Source organism: Amphiprion ocellaris, chromosome 12, assembly GCF_022539595.1.
Source record: "Amphiprion ocellaris isolate individual 3 ecotype Okinawa chromosome 12, ASM2253959v1, whole genome shotgun sequence".
Lineage (NCBI taxonomy): Eukaryota > Metazoa > Chordata > Actinopteri > Pomacentridae > Amphiprion > Amphiprion ocellaris.
Genome location: NC_072777.1, coordinates 27,726,264 through 27,744,312, shown reverse-complemented (window position 1 = coordinate 27,744,312; position 18,049 = coordinate 27,726,264). Strand labels below are relative to the sequence as shown.

The 18,049-nt window shown below is 42.9% G+C and overlaps 1 protein-coding gene across 3 annotated transcripts; it reads left to right on the top strand.

The window, feature by feature from the left end:
• The first annotated feature begins 2,933 nt into the window (after positions 1 to 2,933).
• On the top strand, positions 2,934 to 16,586 carry LOC111566452 (sine oculis-binding protein homolog). 3 transcript variants are annotated; one of them, XM_023267041.3, is made up of 7 exons: positions 2,934 to 3,255; positions 5,900 to 6,029; positions 6,299 to 6,493; positions 7,789 to 7,940; positions 9,867 to 9,962; positions 10,155 to 12,079; positions 14,299 to 16,586. In XM_023267041.3, the coding sequence occupies exons 1-6, from the start codon at positions 3,163 to 3,165 to the stop codon at positions 12,069 to 12,071; spliced, it is 2,583 nt and encodes an 860-aa protein (XP_023122809.2). In that variant the 5' UTR covers positions 2,934 to 3,162; the 3' UTR covers positions 12,072 to 12,079; positions 14,299 to 16,586. The 3 variants fall into 3 exon arrangements, with proteins under 3 accessions (XP_023122809.2, XP_023122808.2, XP_054872023.1); XM_023267040.3 differs by having other exon boundaries at positions 10,134 to 12,079; XM_055016048.1 differs by lacking the exon at positions 2,934 to 3,255 and adding an exon at positions 5,252 to 5,404 and having other exon boundaries at positions 10,134 to 12,079.
• Positions 16,587 to 18,049: the final 1,463 nt, after the last annotated feature.

Here is an 18,049-nt window from a genome sequence, read left to right as displayed (position 1 = left end):
GAACATGATACGGTAATAAATTCTCTGGCCTTTACCATCAAGAATAACCAAGGGACAAATGTTTATGTTCAAAGCCTGTTTGTGCAGGGAGGCAGAACACACGCCTCCCTGCATGTAAATCCTGCCCTCAGGCATGTGCTGCTTTTCCTCCAGCAAAGGGTGGCTGAGAGGCCGAACGTGGACATTTCAGGTGTTTTCAGTGCGCACACACACACACACACACACACACACACACACACACACACACACACACACACACACACACACACACACACACACACACACACACACACACACACACACACACACACACAGTGCACACACAGGCACTGATCAAACAGATGCTCCAAACATTCTGCCATGGTATCATTTAACTCGCAGCGCTCTTTTCATCTCTTTATTTTAAGACAAGAGTATACAGACAGTGTTTGTACTGTGTCCCCTCAGATAAAACACAGTCTTTGCATTCCTTATGAAATGTATCTGTTGAGATTTGGGAGGGGTGGGCGCCAGGTGTTGGGTTACATCAAATCAGAGGCCCTCCCTCCTCACAGAGCTACACCGGGAGTCAGGCCACTCAGCTTTCATAATAAAAGTACAACACTGTCAGTAGGCTGCTGCGTTCATTTTCATGGCAGGCTACACAAATGATACACTGTAAAAAGAAAAAAAAAAAGAATCCCCCCAAAAAGTGTTGAAAATCTGTCAGGAAGGTGCGGGGAAAATTTGTTTAAAAAAAAAAAAACAAAAACAAAAACAAATGGAATACTGTAATGTTTATAAACTGTCAAAACTGTGAAAATAAAGGCAAATATCTGTAAAAAAATAATAACCAAAATCAATAAAATTATGATTTTTAGCTGATTTATGTGCAGTACAGCAGCCTTTTTTTATTATAACATATTGTAGAAGAACTACTATTTAAAAAATAAATACAGATGTTTGATTAATTACAGTGTTGACCTGTTTTCTTTACATTCCACATATAAATTAATACTTTTTTCTGTGATTTTTACTCACTATTTGTAATTTCACAGAGCAGGGAGAATGTGTAAAATAACAGTTAAATAGATAATTTAAAAAAAAAATTTAATCAGTAAAATACCTACTTTTTTCTTTCAAATAACAGCAGACATCTATAAATGACACGATTTTTTGTTACTTTAAATATTGTTTAAAAAGGTGCTGTTTTTACTTTTTATAAAAACAATTTTTTGATGTTGACATTATTTGCAGTTTTGTGAATTATTACTTTTATTTAGGTTTTATTTAGGTTTGGATTTAGGATTTTCCCTGTTTTTATTTAACTAAACAGGGAAAATATGTGTGATAACAATAAATAGCTTTTTTAAAAATATACATTACAGTTAAAAACTATTTAGAAAATTTCCATTTTTACATGACAATTTGGAAATGCAAGTTGCCCTGCTGCCAAAATAGTTGAGTTATCTGCACTTCAGATGATTAACTAGTTCAAAATCCCCTTATGAGCTGTGAAAGAAAGTGTAAAGCTAGAGTTAAATTAACTAAATTTGGGAAAACAAGAGTAAAGGTAAATATTGTAAGTTGAGTGAACTAATCATCACAGACATGGCTACAGACAGACGTGTGTTCCTTTTGCACCTTCTAAGTTTAAAACATTTCTTTTTAACATTGAGAATCTGCACCTTCTGTATCATTTTCATAAGTCACTGCAAAGACAAACTGTGAGGCTGCTCAGAGTAGCAGTGAGTGAGATAAATTAAAAGTCTAAATGTGTAGGGACTGAATTGTTTTGACTGTTATTAAAAGAAACAACCAAAACTTATTTTTTTAACAAAGATACACAGCAGGTTTCCATCCTTACTGCAACCACTGTGCACTTTTCAGGTTGTTTACATTACACATGATCTAATCATGTTCATTTTTAGGCAAATAATTTAATAAACCTTCCTGTAAAATGGAAATATATATTATTTCTAAACTTTTCATTACTTTTAAGAATACCTGGATTTGCTACATTTACTGTTTATTTGACTTCAAACACTTGCAGCACTAAAAAACCATGTCAGCTTCCTTGTATGTGAAAACCTACTTGCCACCAAAAAAACAGTTGTTTCTACACATAGCAAAAGTTTTAACCCTCTATCAATATCTATATAAGTTAGAATTATCAACCTAATTTAATGTGCAGTTTATCATTCATCAGCTCATCATTGTAGGTCAAAATGCCTCAGGGTATATAAACTTGTGCTTTTGTGTTCTAAAGTGTTCTTAAAGCAAAAACATTAAACACTTTAGGTTCACTTAATGAGAAATTAGCAAAACTTGTACAGTTAAATTAAATAAACTAGAAAATCAAAGTTGATTTGACTAGATTCCCTCTTGATGTTTTGCAGTGCACATGTCCCTGTGGAGCTTGTAATATAAGCCTACGTTTAGGTAAGAAAGGGTGCAATAGGTCGACATGCTTCAATGTGTGGTGCTTGATTTGTGTTTTTACTTGTATTTGTATTAGTTTTGAGCAGAGTGAATGAGTCCTAAAAGTACTAGGTCTTGTTTCTGGTGTTTCCTCCAGTGTTGCATTTTTTTTTTTATTGCAAATGCAGCCAAATTTTTCATCAGTTACCTTCTAGGGTAAGTTTTCATTTGGTATGTAGTGTCAATATTAGCTTGCGATCCACTTGAATTCTTTTTTGACCTACTTTTCTTTTCAAAGTTTTGATTTAGAAGCTTTATTTGATGCACTTTCACTCAAATGCTTTAATCATTTTAATTTACGTTTAATTCATACCAGCATCATTCTTTCTTAATTAAGCTGGTTAATATGCCCTAATGTCCCCGATTTGCATGCAATGTCAAAAACCACTTCAACTTGTCGTCGATTGAAGGTTGTACTTTGAAAGTCCCAACCAGAAGTCGTGCCTGTGGTGTCGGCAGCAGCTTGACAGCGGTGGAGAAAAGAGAGTGGGGATTGTTCAGCGGTGGAGCCTCCAAGCCGGAGCGCACGCATGTTCAGTGGACTCTGATGGTGTGAAGCCCCAGATGAGGGACTCAGACGTCCGGGAATGACAGCGTCTGTCACCGGGAGTGACATCTTTCACTCTGACCTACTCCGCTGAAACTCCTCCAGCTTGACACCCAGCGACACTGATCCGGATCGGATCCAGCCACACCAGGACTATGCCAGAGATGGAGAAAGGGAGACCTCCGGAAAATAAACGCAGCAGGAAACCCGCGCACCCCGTAAAGAGGGAGATCAACCAGGAGATGAAGGTGAGGTATTGATAGATTTGTTATTGTGCCACTGCTGAAAGAGTTTGTATCCAGCGAGATGTGATACTGAACGAGCCACTTTACGCACGCAGCGCCTTCCTAACTGCGCACAAATCAGTGCTGGGAATAATCGCATACATACTGTTTGTTTTCAATGAATGCTCTCTTTGTGTCTTTCATGGAATCAGTCACACTTCACAAGGTTTCTTTGCAGTTTTTACAAAAACGCACATACATTTTTACTCACACAAACACACAAGTCTCAATAATAAACTCTTTTTTTTGCGAATCCAAACTGAGTCAAACAGACACAGGACGTCCTGATTACAGATGTTTGTAGTGAAGAAGAAGAGTAGGCTGACCTTTGGCTTCTCGTGACGCCATGTCGGGCCAGCTGCGGCCGGAGGCGCACACTGTAATGTCCAGCGGAGATCCAGATGTGCGTCACTTCTTCCCCGCTCCTGCGGTGCGCTCACTTGCTGCACCACAGAGGTTTACCCTCATGAGAAAGAGAGGGAGAGAGGAAGAGAGAGAGAGAGCATTTATAAGCTTTAAATAGCCTGCTTTAGCCCTTACAGTGGGAAAACTCCACAGCACTATATCACATACTTACAAAAGAATGCAAACATGCAAAAGTTCCCATTAAGGGCAATAATTGTGCACTAATGGCATGTCCTTTAAGAGTCTGCAGCCCTGCGCAGGCAGTAATAAGTTAAATCACAGTAACAGACTTGACTCCCTCCCACCATTATGAGCCTATTACTGCATGGAAACTAATCCGTGGATTGTCTGCTTTGTTTGGGTTTGGACATTTGCTATCCGAGACTGTTGACTGTGCTGTTAGTGGATATTCAAGGCTCCTTCAAACTAAAGCTGAGAAATCCAACAAGACAAGCCGTTTTCTTGGAGGGGGGGTGGAGACTTTGGCCTTTCGTGAGAGAGGAAATGTGCTCTTTTTGTGTAAGTGGTTTGGATTGTAGCGTTTGATATCCAGGGGAGGTGTAGTGTTACATCTTAACTAATTTTAATCAAAACATGTGAAACGCTATCCCCGCTTGATGTAAGCCTGCCTGGGCTGAATCTCAGGGTCGGCCCCAGTTTGTTGCCTTTGGCTGCAACTCTCTGTGGTTTGGGATATGGCTTGTCACTCTCACAAAGCAGATGTTTGTCTAAACTGCCAAAAAGAAACAAAAACAACATTGTGGGAAGTGGAGGGGTGGGTGAAGAGGAAGAAAAAATTGCCCCGTCTTTCATTAACAAGTAGAAAGAGGAAAAAGGGGGCAGTGGGCTGTGTGCATGCAAGAGTTGCCATCAGTGGAGTTCTTCTGGAGAACACCACAGTACCGAAATTAGGCATGATGGGGAGACATAAATTGTGGAGTGAAGCCCCAGAGATGTTCACCTTTGAGTCAAATGATGGAAAGGCAAAGGCAGGCAGAAGGGCAGACACTCTGATTTCTAGCTCAGCTGAGATCCATCCCAGTGTTGTCTCTGTAATACATCTGTTTCAACACCACATTCGGACCTACTCCCTCCACGTCAGACCCGAGCGCAGCACCAGACACCGGATACTTAACTTTAATCATCGTTAGGCATATTTAGCTGGATATGATACCACTGCTCGCGCTCACCCACACACTCCCAGACGCACACACACAGCAGAAAGTGAGCAAGCGAGGGAGAGATCCATTTCTTTGAGGCCCTGGTTGCAGAGCAGAGGTCGGAGTGAGGAAAGCAGGGGAAAGAATGTGCAGTCGGTACTACAGCACTACAACACCAGCACCACAGCAGACTGGCTGTGCTGGAAAAGGGTGAAACCTGAGAGGCCATGCTGTGTCGGGTGTCAGGGATGGAAGGTGCTGGGATGGAGGGGAGGATGGTGAAGATGGGAGGCGGCGGGCGGGCAGGAGAGGGGGGGGGAGGCAGAGGCGAGAAAGGGAGTCAAGGGGAGGGACAGGGAGAGCTGGAGAAAGAGCGAGAGTGGTGGACATTGGAGAGAGAGAGAGAGAGGGAAGAAGAGAGAGGAGTGGGGCATTTCCGAGAACCGTGGGACCTCGCTGTGGTGTAGGGTGTCCCGCTCTGATTTCTGCCCGTTCCGGATCAGGTTTCCCCTCCAATCCGGTTCTTCCAAAGCCACAGAGAGAGAGAGGTGGGTGGATAAAGAGAGAGACCTTTGTGTTTTTTGTTTTCATCTGGTCATAATAAAAAAAAAAAAAAAAAATAGAAGGGGGAGACCACACATCCCATCTGTGGAGACCAGTTTTCTTTTCTCCCCCTTTTTTCCAATTAAAAGAGATAAACAAAGGATGATTCATAGATTTCACACTGGTGTTAGGTTTTAAACCTTTCCGTCTCAGATTTAGCAAGAGTAAACAACTCGAATACATCATGGAAAAAGCGTCATACTGTACTCCACTGTGCCCCTATTCATTTCTCCTACAGGGTTGGGGCTGAGAAAGAATCCCTCACATTGATTCAGAGTAGGAAGGTCTGATTATGTTTAACATAGGATAAAAAGTTCCACTAATAACCCCTAAGATGTATGCTCACAGTTTCCCGTTTGCAGGCGGGCCGTGGCTCGGTTACCCTATCCCCTTACATAGAACGCTAATCAGTGATTTCTTATGCTCTTTTTCTCATGCAGACATTTGCAGAAAGCACCATGAACGAGCTCCTGGGCTGGTACGGGTACGACAAGGTGGATCTCAGAGAATCAGAGGCCAATGAGATCAGAAACTACCGTGAAAGGCGTCAGCATGTGTCTGTGCTAAAAGGTGAGGGCAGGTGTCGACAGTTCGCTGTTAGTGCAGCCTTCTTGAATTTACACTAACCAACAGGTTCTGCAGGTTCCAGTGCAGACATTGAGTCACTGCGCACATTCGCTAGACATAATCTCCTGTAGTTGCAACTTCTCCAGTGTCATTCATTCAGATACATCTGTTGTTTGCACAAAAGTTATTATAGTATCATGTAAGCCAAGCTGTGGATTTGTGCTATTGCGTTACGCGACAAGTTTGCATTGTGTTTTGTTTGTGACTTTCAGAAAACTCATTGCCAAAACCCAAAAGTCTGGATACCAAAGTCAGTCACTCAGTCCTGGCCATGAAGAGTGGAGAGAGAGAGTCCTCCAGTGTTCCTTCATCCTCACCCTCCTCTTCTGCAACAAGTTCATCCCTGACCTCCCCCAAGGAGCACAAGAGTGCCCCTGTCATCGTCCCCCTTATAAAGCCATCAGCAGGTAGTGGACTGTGGGAGCATGCATGAAGTGATGACAATATGATGACTGCAAATTCTGTATGCTAAAGTAGAACTTCGGTTTAAACCATTGCTTCCCAAAGATTTACTCACATAACTCAGAGTTGGTCTCAAATTTATGTGCTAAAAGGTCAGAGTGTAATGTCAGCTGTAGGCGATGGAGCAGGTGTTAGTTTCAGTTTTTGCTGTAGCTCCTGAGCAATATTAGAAGCTCCGTAAAACCAGGGAGGCGTTGCAATTACACAACATGTCTCGTTGTCCTCCAGTTACCTGGTGCCATCATCATCATTCAGCTCAGTTTAGTGTCATTTGTTATTATATTAAATGAGGGCAAAATGCTGCTTGCTGCAAGGCTAGAAAAAGTGAGATTATTGCTGGAATGCAATACTCTGTGATAACAGTTGGAGCTAAATTAAATTGCAAATGATGCTGTGTAATAGTGCAAGATATTATTAATTTGCAGCTTAGTAAGAACAGGATGCTGTATAGCCTCATGTTTCATACTTTACAATGCATGTGTTTACGTGGAAAGCGGCACTTTTTTACTGTATTGACTAGCTTTCCAAAAAGTTGGACCCAAAAGAAAAAGCATTTATGACAATAAGTTGCTGCTTTTTGATTTTAATTTGAAGGTGATGGCATCTGGTGGTATGTTTGATGAACAGAGTTGGAACTTTTCATGGTCCTGCAGCACCATGAAAATTTGCAAGAAATACTGTATGTACAAAATGGGCCACTGTTGTAATAGTGGTCACCCAATATGAATGCCAATACCCACAAAATGAAACTGAGTAGGTCAGCCTCAGTCATTGCTTCAGATTGCTGTGCTGGAGTCAAAGCAAAATACTTGCGCATTGCACTGTGAGTGCATAAAACTGACATTAACATATAGCAGAGATGCTGCAGGGTCTCTAGACTCCCTGAAAGAATATTACTCTGAGACTCCATCATTTAATGCGATGTTGTACAAGAACCTTGGAGTACCTCCAGCTGTGGGCTAATGACTGTCTTAACATACTCCCATTATTCGGAAGAATACTCTACTTTATCATATGAATAGCTAAACATTAGGTCCCACTCAAAAGGAGCACAACTGACTAATGTGTCTTGAGTTGTAATGAGGTTAAATACTTATAGTGATCGGCTTTATGTGCTTACTATCAGTCTCATCCCTGTACAATTTTCTAAAATACGCCTCTTTGGCATTGACCTGTGCACTAACACCCTTGCATATGCACACATTGATTGCCCTCCTCTCTTCTGATTTTCCCCCTGCAGTGGAAGATGTGCAGAACGTGCAGATAGTGTGTGTTTGGTGCCAGAAAGAAGGTGTAAAACGCTACTCTCTATGTATGGGCTCAGAGCTCAAGAGCTTCTGCAGTGAGAAGTGTTTTGCTGCCTGCAGACGGGCCTACTTCAAGCGCAATAAGGTTTGTGTCGAATGCCAAATACATCCTTTATTAGTCACAAACATCTAGTTTTGGCTTGTGCCCTGTTGGGGAGATATTGGAAATCCGAATACCCTCATGGTGATGAGTGAGCTGTAGATTTGTTTTCTTGTTTTCTAATGTGTTGAGTTCAGTAGATACATACAGACAGTGTCTGTGCACAGTTTGCCTCAGCTGTCTCACTGTCCACACACAGGAGACCAGCATCAAGTGGTTTCTGGCAGGTACACAGACCTTCAGAAACAGATACCCCTGATCTTATAAGGTCATAACTGATGGATTCATTTACGGGCATTTAAAAGGGGGGATCTTTAAGAGCACAATTCCTAGTTAGTATGGAGAAGCCAGTCAAGGAATGGTGGGAGGGAGGTCAAAGTTTGCAGAGGACACTTAGTATCAGTTTCACGTTAATGGAGAAGAGGCTGGCCATTAAGTGGCTTTGGTCTGGAGGACAGGGAAACTGCAACTGCTCCGATGCGCACCGCCGTGATTTTTCACCTTCCATTACGACATGGATACAGCTTCTTTAGAGGTGCGGGGTGACAAGCTGCTATATCAACTTTCTCCCTCTGTGTTGTTTATACTATGGTAGGTTTATTCTCACAACAACAGTGACACAAAGGAAGGCTGAACAGTCTGCGCGCAACAAGCCCTCTAGTTTTTCGGAGGCGGGGCGGAAAGCATTTCTGTTGGCTTGTTGCTGCTTGTCTGAGAGGAAGGCCAGGAGGCCTGGGGCGAGGTGTCCACTTTCAGTGCATACCTTACCTTCAGCTGCCTCATGTTTCGTAACTCAACACGACTCAGTGGGTCACAGAGATGGGAGAGCACTCAGATCCACAGCAGATCAGCTTACATGAATCAAGAGGAATTTCTTATATTAATACTGCCAGGGCCATTAATAATATGACAATACATCACCTGCATTATCTCCCTATGTGGTTGTAGAATCATATCTGTTTCACAACACTGTTTTTTTCCTTTTGTTTTGCTGACCTTTAGGGTTTCCTGCCTTGTGTGAAGTTCAAACTATTTCTAATATCTATGACTATGAATTTCATTTGAAACTGATATTTGTGTTTCTTACGTAAGAAAGTTACATTTGGTTTAGCCTTCTGAACTCCAAAGTCCACTGGCAGGTATTTTATCTTGAACATAATCACTAAAATGCACCATTTATCAGAGGAAGAAATTGTAAAAACAGAGAGAACTGTTGGATTTGTAACTTTCCAACAGCCTTTGAACTATCCATCTATGGTGTGCAGATCCCCCGGGAAACTTAACTGACTCCAAGCTGAAAATTGTAATATTTCATCAAAATATGTTGTAGATTCTCAATTACAAAATGCTTAAAAAAAAAAAAAAAAGGAAGAGTTTGTTCTCACCAAACTGTGTAAATAAACAAAAAATGCTAGGCTCCTGGGTGCAACCATTAAGCTGTGAGTGAATCAGCTTTGACTGGTACTCATTCGACAAAAATTCAGGGACTTTTTGGCTGAACTGATGCTTGCACAGAGCTCATAGGAGATGAGTGCGGAAACAAATAAAAAAATCCATTAAGACAATATGTATAGTGTGTAAAATCAACATTCTTTCCAGTATTAGTAACACTATTGCACATGTCAGTTCCTGTTTTTTTCAATTTTTGAAAAATAATCAAAAAATTTCAACTTCCATTGTTTTCTTTATGTTTTACATCCTTATAACATTGTTGTTCTGCACAAATGACATTTCTAAGTTCTCTCTCCTTCTAGCCATTGCTGTGCTGTTTCCATGTTTAGAGGTCAGGACAGGACTTTATATTGCAGCAAAAAAAATGATTCCAGTATAGCTTTTGAGGATGAACTTAGGTCTGACAACTGCCTCACAGTGATTCATGTTATGTTTGTCACTCTGGTTTTCCCCTGTCAGGCCAGAGATGAAGATCTCCATGGTGAAAGATCCCCTCAGCACCCCCATACAGAGGACTCGCCCAGACTGGTGTTGAAGATAAACACCAATGTCAGAGTAAGAGGACACCATCAATGTATCTTTTGTCTTCTGTTGTAAAATAATAATTTAACTCTGCTATTAAATTACAAGGTTTAATATGCAGAGCTATTGGGGAAAGTCTGTCTATCTCCTGTTTCTGTACAAAAGTTTTCTGCTACAATCTGTCACTTCATTGACCCTCCACAGTCTCTCTCCCCTGTGCCACAGGTATGTGACTGGTGCAAGCATGTCCGTCACACTAAAGAATACCTGGACTTTGGATCTGGTGAGGAACGGCTCCAGTTCTGCAGTACCAAGTGTTTGAACCAGTACAAGATGGATGTCTTCTACAGAGAAGCCCGTGCAGCTCTCACCAGCACCAGTTCCAGCCCAAACAGAACCAGTCAGGAAGGGCGGGCAGACAGCAGTATGACAGGGCAAAAGCTACTCACTCCAGAGTCTTGGAACAGCAGCAACAGTGCAGGGGAAGCCCGTAATAGAAACCTTTCCCCTAAAGGGCCTGCACTAATCCATGGATCAGGAGAACCCACCTCCATCTCTCCATCAGAAGCCTCCTCTTCTTCTTCTTCCAAAGTCCCTGTCTCAGGCCTCCGGACCCTGGAGAGATCGGTCCAACCTCCTCCCTCTGCTGCGGAGGTGTCACCACACCTTGCTCCTCTTCCTCCACATCCTATTCGTCCCACTCTGGAGCAAAAGCCAGTGCCTCAAATCCCCATACCATTCATCAGGCCTCCTCTTCATGCTCAGGGCCTGAAAAGCCCCCTTGCCAATCCTCCCAGACATCCAGGCCCCCCATCCAGCCCAATCCACAGACCTCCACACTCTCCTCACTTGCAGCCCCCAACTTCTACATCCATGAATCCCCCTGGACTGATGCATCCCTTCCCAGGAGCCTACTTCCCTGGCTTGCACTCCCCTCCTCTGAACATGATGCCAAGAGCTCCAGTCCCAATGCCTCCCATGATGAACTTTGGGATTCCTTCTTTTAGCCCTCTTCTGCCACAGCCCACTGTCTTGGTGCCTTATCCCATCATTGTTCCCCTACCTGTCCCCATACCCATTCCTATCCCCATTCCAGTCCCTCCTAAAGCAACACTAGAAACTCCAAGTCACAGTGGAGTTATCCAGCTGGTGCCAGACGGAGTAGACAGGGTCAGATCCAGGGCTATGAGACCACAATCTCCAGGGATTTCTGAAGGGGACAGTAGATTGGTAGTCAACAAATTGGGTGGGGCGTTACCTCAAGGTCTTTCCTCACCAAGTGACCCCAACACAAGGGACACAGATTGGGTTAAATCAGAGAGGCCTTTTCTGTCCCCAGCATCCACACCTCAAAGTGGAGCATCCTCCCCCACGGCGCAGTACAATGAATCCCCATGCTCGGCTTCAGGGTCGGAGGCACTTGCAGACGATAAGCAGCAGCAAACAGAGCGACAAGTCATTCAAAGGGTTCTTCAAAGGACCCAAGTGAAGCTGGAGCCCAGTGCCAATGGAGTGGTGGACCTGTCTGGACTGGGGGAGTCAGGGACTGGACAGGTTAACAGATCGGGGCTCCACGATATCATCAGACCCACTCCTCCTCTACCACAGTCACCTTCACATGACACTATCTACCAGCACCAGGACTCCCAAACTCCACCCTCTCACACTCCACCCAGCCCCATGGGGAGCAGCCATCCACATGATGCCACATCCTCTGTCCTGAAATCTAGGGAACATGGTCAAAATGGGATGTCCTCCACATCCACACCTGCCAGTCCAGACTCCTCCCTACCCCAGAGATTACAAGCACCACCCTCTGACCCTGCACTTAGCGAGCTTGAGGCTATCAAAGAGAACAAGTGCTCTGTTGTTAGTCCAGTGCGGATCGAGGGCCCAATCAGTCACTCAGAAGAGCCCTTAACAGTAGTTGGGGACATAGGAGAGGACTCTCATGTTCCCGATGAGGACCATGCCTATGCCCTGCCCACTGCGCCAAAGACAGGTGGGACCACCACCCCACTGCTCTTGCCCAAACTCAGGGACAAGGGCAGCCTGCGGAGCCCAGCTAATATGCCCAGCGCTGGAGACATGGAGCCAGCTCTGAAGAGGCGATGCCTACGAATCCGAGATCAGAATAAGTAGAGGAGGAGGTGAGAGATTCTGTTACAGTACGAGAGAAGATATTGATAGCATTTGTGTCACTCGCTTTTATTATGTCTGCTATTATTGAGTTGCACATTGTAAGAAGGACCAGAATAGCTGCACCTACTTATTGCAGAGACTGTCAGGTAAATCTCACAGTAAACCAAGTCGAGTGCAAGTGTATTTGCATAAACTTTGTGTGGTATTCCACACTGGTTAAATTAAGCCCCAGCAATTATTTTTAAACGCCATTTAACCAGGGATTGGAAAATGTGTGTACACACACATTCACACATATACAGGGCAAGCTTAATCACAGGTCTCACAGTATGCGCGTGGTCACTAAACAGCATGGCGCCAAAGAGAGAGAATCCCAGTAACCTGGCACTCCTCGGTGCTCTAAGGTTACAACAGGGAAAGGAGGTGGAGGGCACAGGCAGTGAGAGTCACTTTGAAAGGCGATCACTTCACCACAACCTGACAGTCACAATGCTTTGTTTGCATAGCAGCCTGTTTTGTAGGCTCAGATTTGCCAATGCATGCGAGTGTATGTCTGTTCGAGTGGGAGGAAAGGAATTCTAACCAATCAACCTACACTCTTATCAGGAGCAGTTTATAGTGTTTAAGAAGGTAGTTGGCTTGTTTTCTTGAAAACAGACACAAGGCTGCTGCTGAATCTAAACTGTGACCTTGAGGTTATGGGATAGCCTGTTCAAAATGACACTCAGACACAGATCAAGTGTCTGTGTGACCCCAAAGTCAAAGTCTTGCTTCCTGCAGTGAGGCAGTGCAGACATCTTTCTGAGCTCGCTGTAGAGACAGAGGTGATTGTCAGGCAGATTACAAGGCGCTGTGAATATGAGAGGCAGCCCTCAGCTGTGGTCGTGCTCTGGGGCTTCATTAGAAAACACAGGGGCAGAACCAGAGCGATCCGATTACACATGTCATAATGACACCCTGTTCTGACTTTGGCTCGTTTCTCTCCGAAGTCTAAGTTTTTCACTCTCTGCTCCTCTCCCTTCTCAGTCCTTTCTCTTTTCTTCACTCACCACTGCTGTCCACTGCCAACCAGATGTTGGTGTTAGAATGCAGCTGGAAAGCCTCCTGCCTTTGGACCAATCAAAGAACCTCTTGATTTCACTTGCCTGATTGGTTGTCGAAATGGCTGTAACACCACCTCAGTCGCCCGTATCTCAGTCTCACCATAACAAGATTGTATTACCATCTTACTGTATGTCCTGAGATTAATCCACTGATATTACAGAGATGGTTTAGATTTCAATTGGCCCGCTTCTCTGTCTCTGTTCTACTCCAAGCCTCCAAAGGCCAGGGGTCACCTTCGTAATTGTGTTTAAAAACGATGGCTGCTGATAGAGAATGTGCAACATAAACCTTTATCTCAACCCCAGATGTTTTGCGCCTGTGCTCAAACAAGATTTCCTTTCAGTAAATGAGTTCCCACTTTACTCTTTGTCATTTGTTGTGGTTTCATGCATCGCCTTAGTAACCAATACATATGAAATCACAGCGTGCTGCTTGTGTCGTGCAGACGGATTTATGGCCTTGCGTTTGTGTGTAATGGGAGCTGGCTGCCGTATGTGAATGACTTTAGCCTGCCACCTCTCTCCTCTGTGCTGAACATTGCTGTCCTGTTCCATTGTCTCTGCTGCTAAAAGTCTTCAAAAAAATCTCCCACACTGACACAGTCAGCAGCCAACTGGAGGATTTCACCTCAGGAAACAGCCCGTTTTTTCGGCTCAGTTTTCCTTGCCTTTATTTGGGATATTTTATAGCCCCGTGTAATTCGATCCCACCACATGGGTATTCGCTGAGCGTTTGAAACTAAAACGCAATGGGACAGAGGGAGTACAGAACCCTGGTTTGGCCCTCACGTTAGTGTGTGTGTGTGCGCGTCTGTTTGTGTTTAATGTGTGTTTGAATGAAAATGTGTGTGTGAGAGAAAGAGGCCAGATGTTCTTAGTTTGATTGTGCCCTGTGCAACAGTTATCTGAGTGTTGATATGACTAAAAGCCTCATTCTCAGTGTTTATGCAGAATGGGTGGATTAAGGAATGAGTGTCCAGGGCGAGAGAGGTTGATATAAGATATGGCAGAAATGCAAATTACACAGAATCAGCCCAGAATCTATGACCTCTCACCACTCTGTCTCTCTTTTTTCTTCTCCCTCTCTGTTTTTTGCACTCCCACCCTTTCCACCTAATGAACAGACTCCCTGTTTAACACTGTATGGCGGTGCCAGATTCAGTGCCACGCCCTCTTGTGGACAACACCAGTGCTAACACCCTCCAGCCTGTCCCTCAGCCCACCAGAGTGCTGCTCTGCCTGTAGACCAGCAGGGTGCCAACCCAGGAAGCAGTCCAGATGGCCGAATTATCGCAAGTCAACATGGAGGGGGAGCAGGGGAGAAGAACACAACACAGTCACACAGTTTTGTCTTGGACCAAAGAGCATCGCTGGCTCATGTGTTACATTGTGTGCAGTGAGCGCTTGAAATGGAGCATCTCAGATCTTCTTCCTGTCTGACATTGCCCTAAAGTGTGCACAAGTTTGTGTGACTGCCCAGATGCGCTCCTCCTCCTCCTCCTCCTCCTCCTCCTCCTCCTCTTCGCTCCACACAGCAGACAGGGCTCTGATCAGCCTTGTGTGGTCTTCTCAGATGGAGCCTGAACATGATCTCTTTCCAGGGGAAACGGTTTGTTTTCTCTGCCCGGCTTGCACAAAGAGCCACATTGTTCCTCACCCCATATCCCACGCTGACTCCCCACTCCAGGTTTTGGGTTACCTGGCCGACGGGGGCTCAGACTTCAGGAGCTTTTTTATTTTTTTGACCGACAGCCAGGAATATAGTATACCCTTCTCTCCTCCACCTATCCGCCCAATCTAAATACGGTACACACCAGTGCTGAGGTTTTTATCCCTCACAACTGATTGCCTGTGACTCCCAACGCTGCTCACTTCCTTCAAGGGAGGAGAGAAATTCTGCTGAGATTAAGACTTTATCCGCGGGCAGTTTACTCACTGTGTAGAGAGTCAGGCTCGGCTGTTAAGACATAGGATTGAATCCCCGAGGACAGCTCCTCGAAAACAATCTACACAGAATATACGAGGGCACACCTGCTGATGCACACAAACTGAGATGGTCTGTGAACACTTTAGTCGTCTTGATGACGCTGGTACATAAATGTGTGATTTACAGATCCAATATTCACCAAATCTTTTATGGCAAATCAGAATGTGAATCCGTTCCATGCATGTTTTCTTTAAAAACATTCACGGGACACGACAGTTTAACTATTCAGACTGTTTTTCTCCACATTATTGGCTCCGATCAGACAATTCTGACAACAAAAGGCGGTTTTGCAATTTTACCAAATGTGGTGTTATACTCAAAAGCATCAAATGCTGTGGTGTGCAGCGATCAGTATTACAGTTCAAGCTATTGGGGATACCTAATGAGATTTGATCCACTTAGAGGCTTGTCAACACTTGTTCCCTTTGTACGATTTCAGTTTTCTAGTTGAAATCTACACAGATACTATTTGATGTTATATTAACTTATGGATGATGCATATGTAGATTTTCACACAAAAAAATAGCTTTATTTCTTCACTTGTTTCTTTGGTGATTGTATCGTGTGAGTGCCGAAGCTCTTAAATGCCCCCTTGTCTATATGTTTATATGCTGTATCCCCACTAGAGAGCAGTGTTTACCTTTGTAACTTTGCACCTGCCCTGTTTTTTTTTTGACAAGAAAGCACCAGGAGGCCCCATAGGCAGTCTGCTAAACACAACACAACACTGCACTGGGTGCCATCTGACTCACATCCAATGCCAAGCAGACAGCTATTCCTTCACATCTTGCCATTATTTCAAACATCCGTGTCATATCCAGGATGTAGTCAGCAGCTTCTTCTACACACTCATCATGACCTAGAAAATGTCCAAATGTGACCCACCCACCCTGCCATCATTCCAAAACTACCTAACCTGTTTGTGTATATGTGCCTGCAGAGGAAACACACTTCCCCGTTGCCCCACTCATTCCAGCCTACATCGTCACCCACAAGTCATCATGCCATAATATCAGTGTCATCCTCAGCCGGCGGGGAGACTTTGTCAACAGCTAGTATGAGTCAGTGATGACATCACTCCATACGAATAGCTGCAGTGTCAACAAGTGGTTCTGAACTCCAACACCACAGGCCAAAAGTCACATTATTAAGACTGCCATTACTTTGATTTGCTTTTTTTCCCCCAATCATTGCCATTTCTCACCTGACACAATGCTAAGTTGCGACAAAAATGACTTCAGACGTTTTGTTGTTGCCTGAAATGCATAGGTAGGCTACTTTCTGACCTCCATTTTCCAACATTTAGCCCACTGTCTGGATTTAAACTGTCTCACTGTTTGTATTTGAATAAAGATTAAGTAACCAAGAGCTTTGGTGGAGACCTCTTTGTAAAGTAAAAATAAATAAAAGTTATTCTAAGAGCAAGGACATGTCTGGTGGGTTTATTTTTTACTCCATCCCTTCAGCTGTTGTATTCAGGATTTTAAGGTCAGTTTTTTACAACTAAGGACTGATATTTTGCTGCCCTTTGTCCCTGTAAATCTAAATGTTGGTGTTATTAATTAGCCAAACCATAAAAATAAAGCAATTATCCAGATCTGAACAGCAGATAAGGGCAGCCAGCGCCCCGTGATCCGTGTAAATGTCTATTTTTAGTGTCAGTGCGTCTGAAAGGCAGCGCATCAGCATTCCTAAAATACTGAAAGTTGGTCGAGTCTCTGTGCGGTGACGGTTAAACAGATGAATGAGATAAGAGAGCAGGAATTCCGGCCTGGGGAGGCTCGCTGGGAGCAAGGACTGAAGCATTGTGAGGGGGGCAGTTGTATTCAGGCCTGGGGCAAATTCCAAGGCTTAGTTTGAGACCAAAAAGGCAGCACCGAAATTAAAAATATATAGTTACCATGCCTGGGATTGATTCTCGTCAAGTCCACTATAGTTAGACAGCACCAAACCGGATGAGGGACAGTAACGCAAAATGAACGCATTAATGAACTTGAGCAATTGAAATATTCTAAATATAATAATAATAATAATAATAATAATAATAATAATAATAATAATAATAATAATAATAATAATAATAATAATAATAATAATAATAATAATAATAATAATAATCTCTTACATATATGGGAAGAAAAAATGAAAAAAGAAAGTCACTTAAAATGACATTTTCATAGACCTTACCAAGTAAACTATTATTATTATTATTGTTATTATTGTTGTTGTTGTTGTTGTTATTTATTCTTCTTCTTATTGTTGTTGTTATCATTCTTAATATCAATAAAAGTGTTTTTGAAAATTTAAGTAATTCAAAATAAAAGCATACCACTACTACTACGACTACTGCTAATAATAATCATAATAATAATAATCGTATTTTAGATACACATAAAAAGGTGTATCTGCGCAAAGCGTTATTATTACGTGTTTTAAAAAGGAAATAGAAACTATTTGATGATACATACCAATTAACACCAAAACATGAAATGGGAAAAAAAAAATGCCTACATTGTTATTTTCAATAAAGTTTTTCTTTGACTTTAGAAAAAGCAGCTTGATCAATAATCAATAAAACGTCACTCAAAGAGCACCTGCTCGCCAGTTTAATAATAAGAATAATTTTACTGTTAAATGTTTTAATTTGTTGTTCATTTACATGTTTAAATACACAAATAAATGAAATATGCATATTTCAGAATGATGATGAATTAAAAATGATAAATTTAATGTCAGATTTTCTTTATTTAATCCTATTCATTTATTTGCAAAAACAAATCATAATTCTGACAGCACACTTCACATTGAAGCCACCAGGTGGGACTTTTACGCTGCAGGCTCCAACCAGAAGTTCCCCCGCAGAGTTGAGTCTGACTTGACGTCGCTCT

Bases quoted from the DNA above. Each gene is read 5' to 3' on its own strand.
- LOC111566452 (XM_023267040.3), top strand. From the start codon at position 3,163: ATGCCAGAGATGGAGAAAGGGAGACCTCCGGAAAATAAACGCAGCAGG. The intron at 6,494-7,788 runs GTAGTGGACTGT...TTCCCCCTGCAG, and splicing joins CCTTATAAAGCCATCAGCAG to TGGAAGATGTGCAGAACGTG. The intron at 9,963-10,133 runs GTAAGAGGACAC...GACCCTCCACAG, and splicing joins AGATAAACACCAATGTCAGA to TCTCTCTCCCCTGTGCCACA.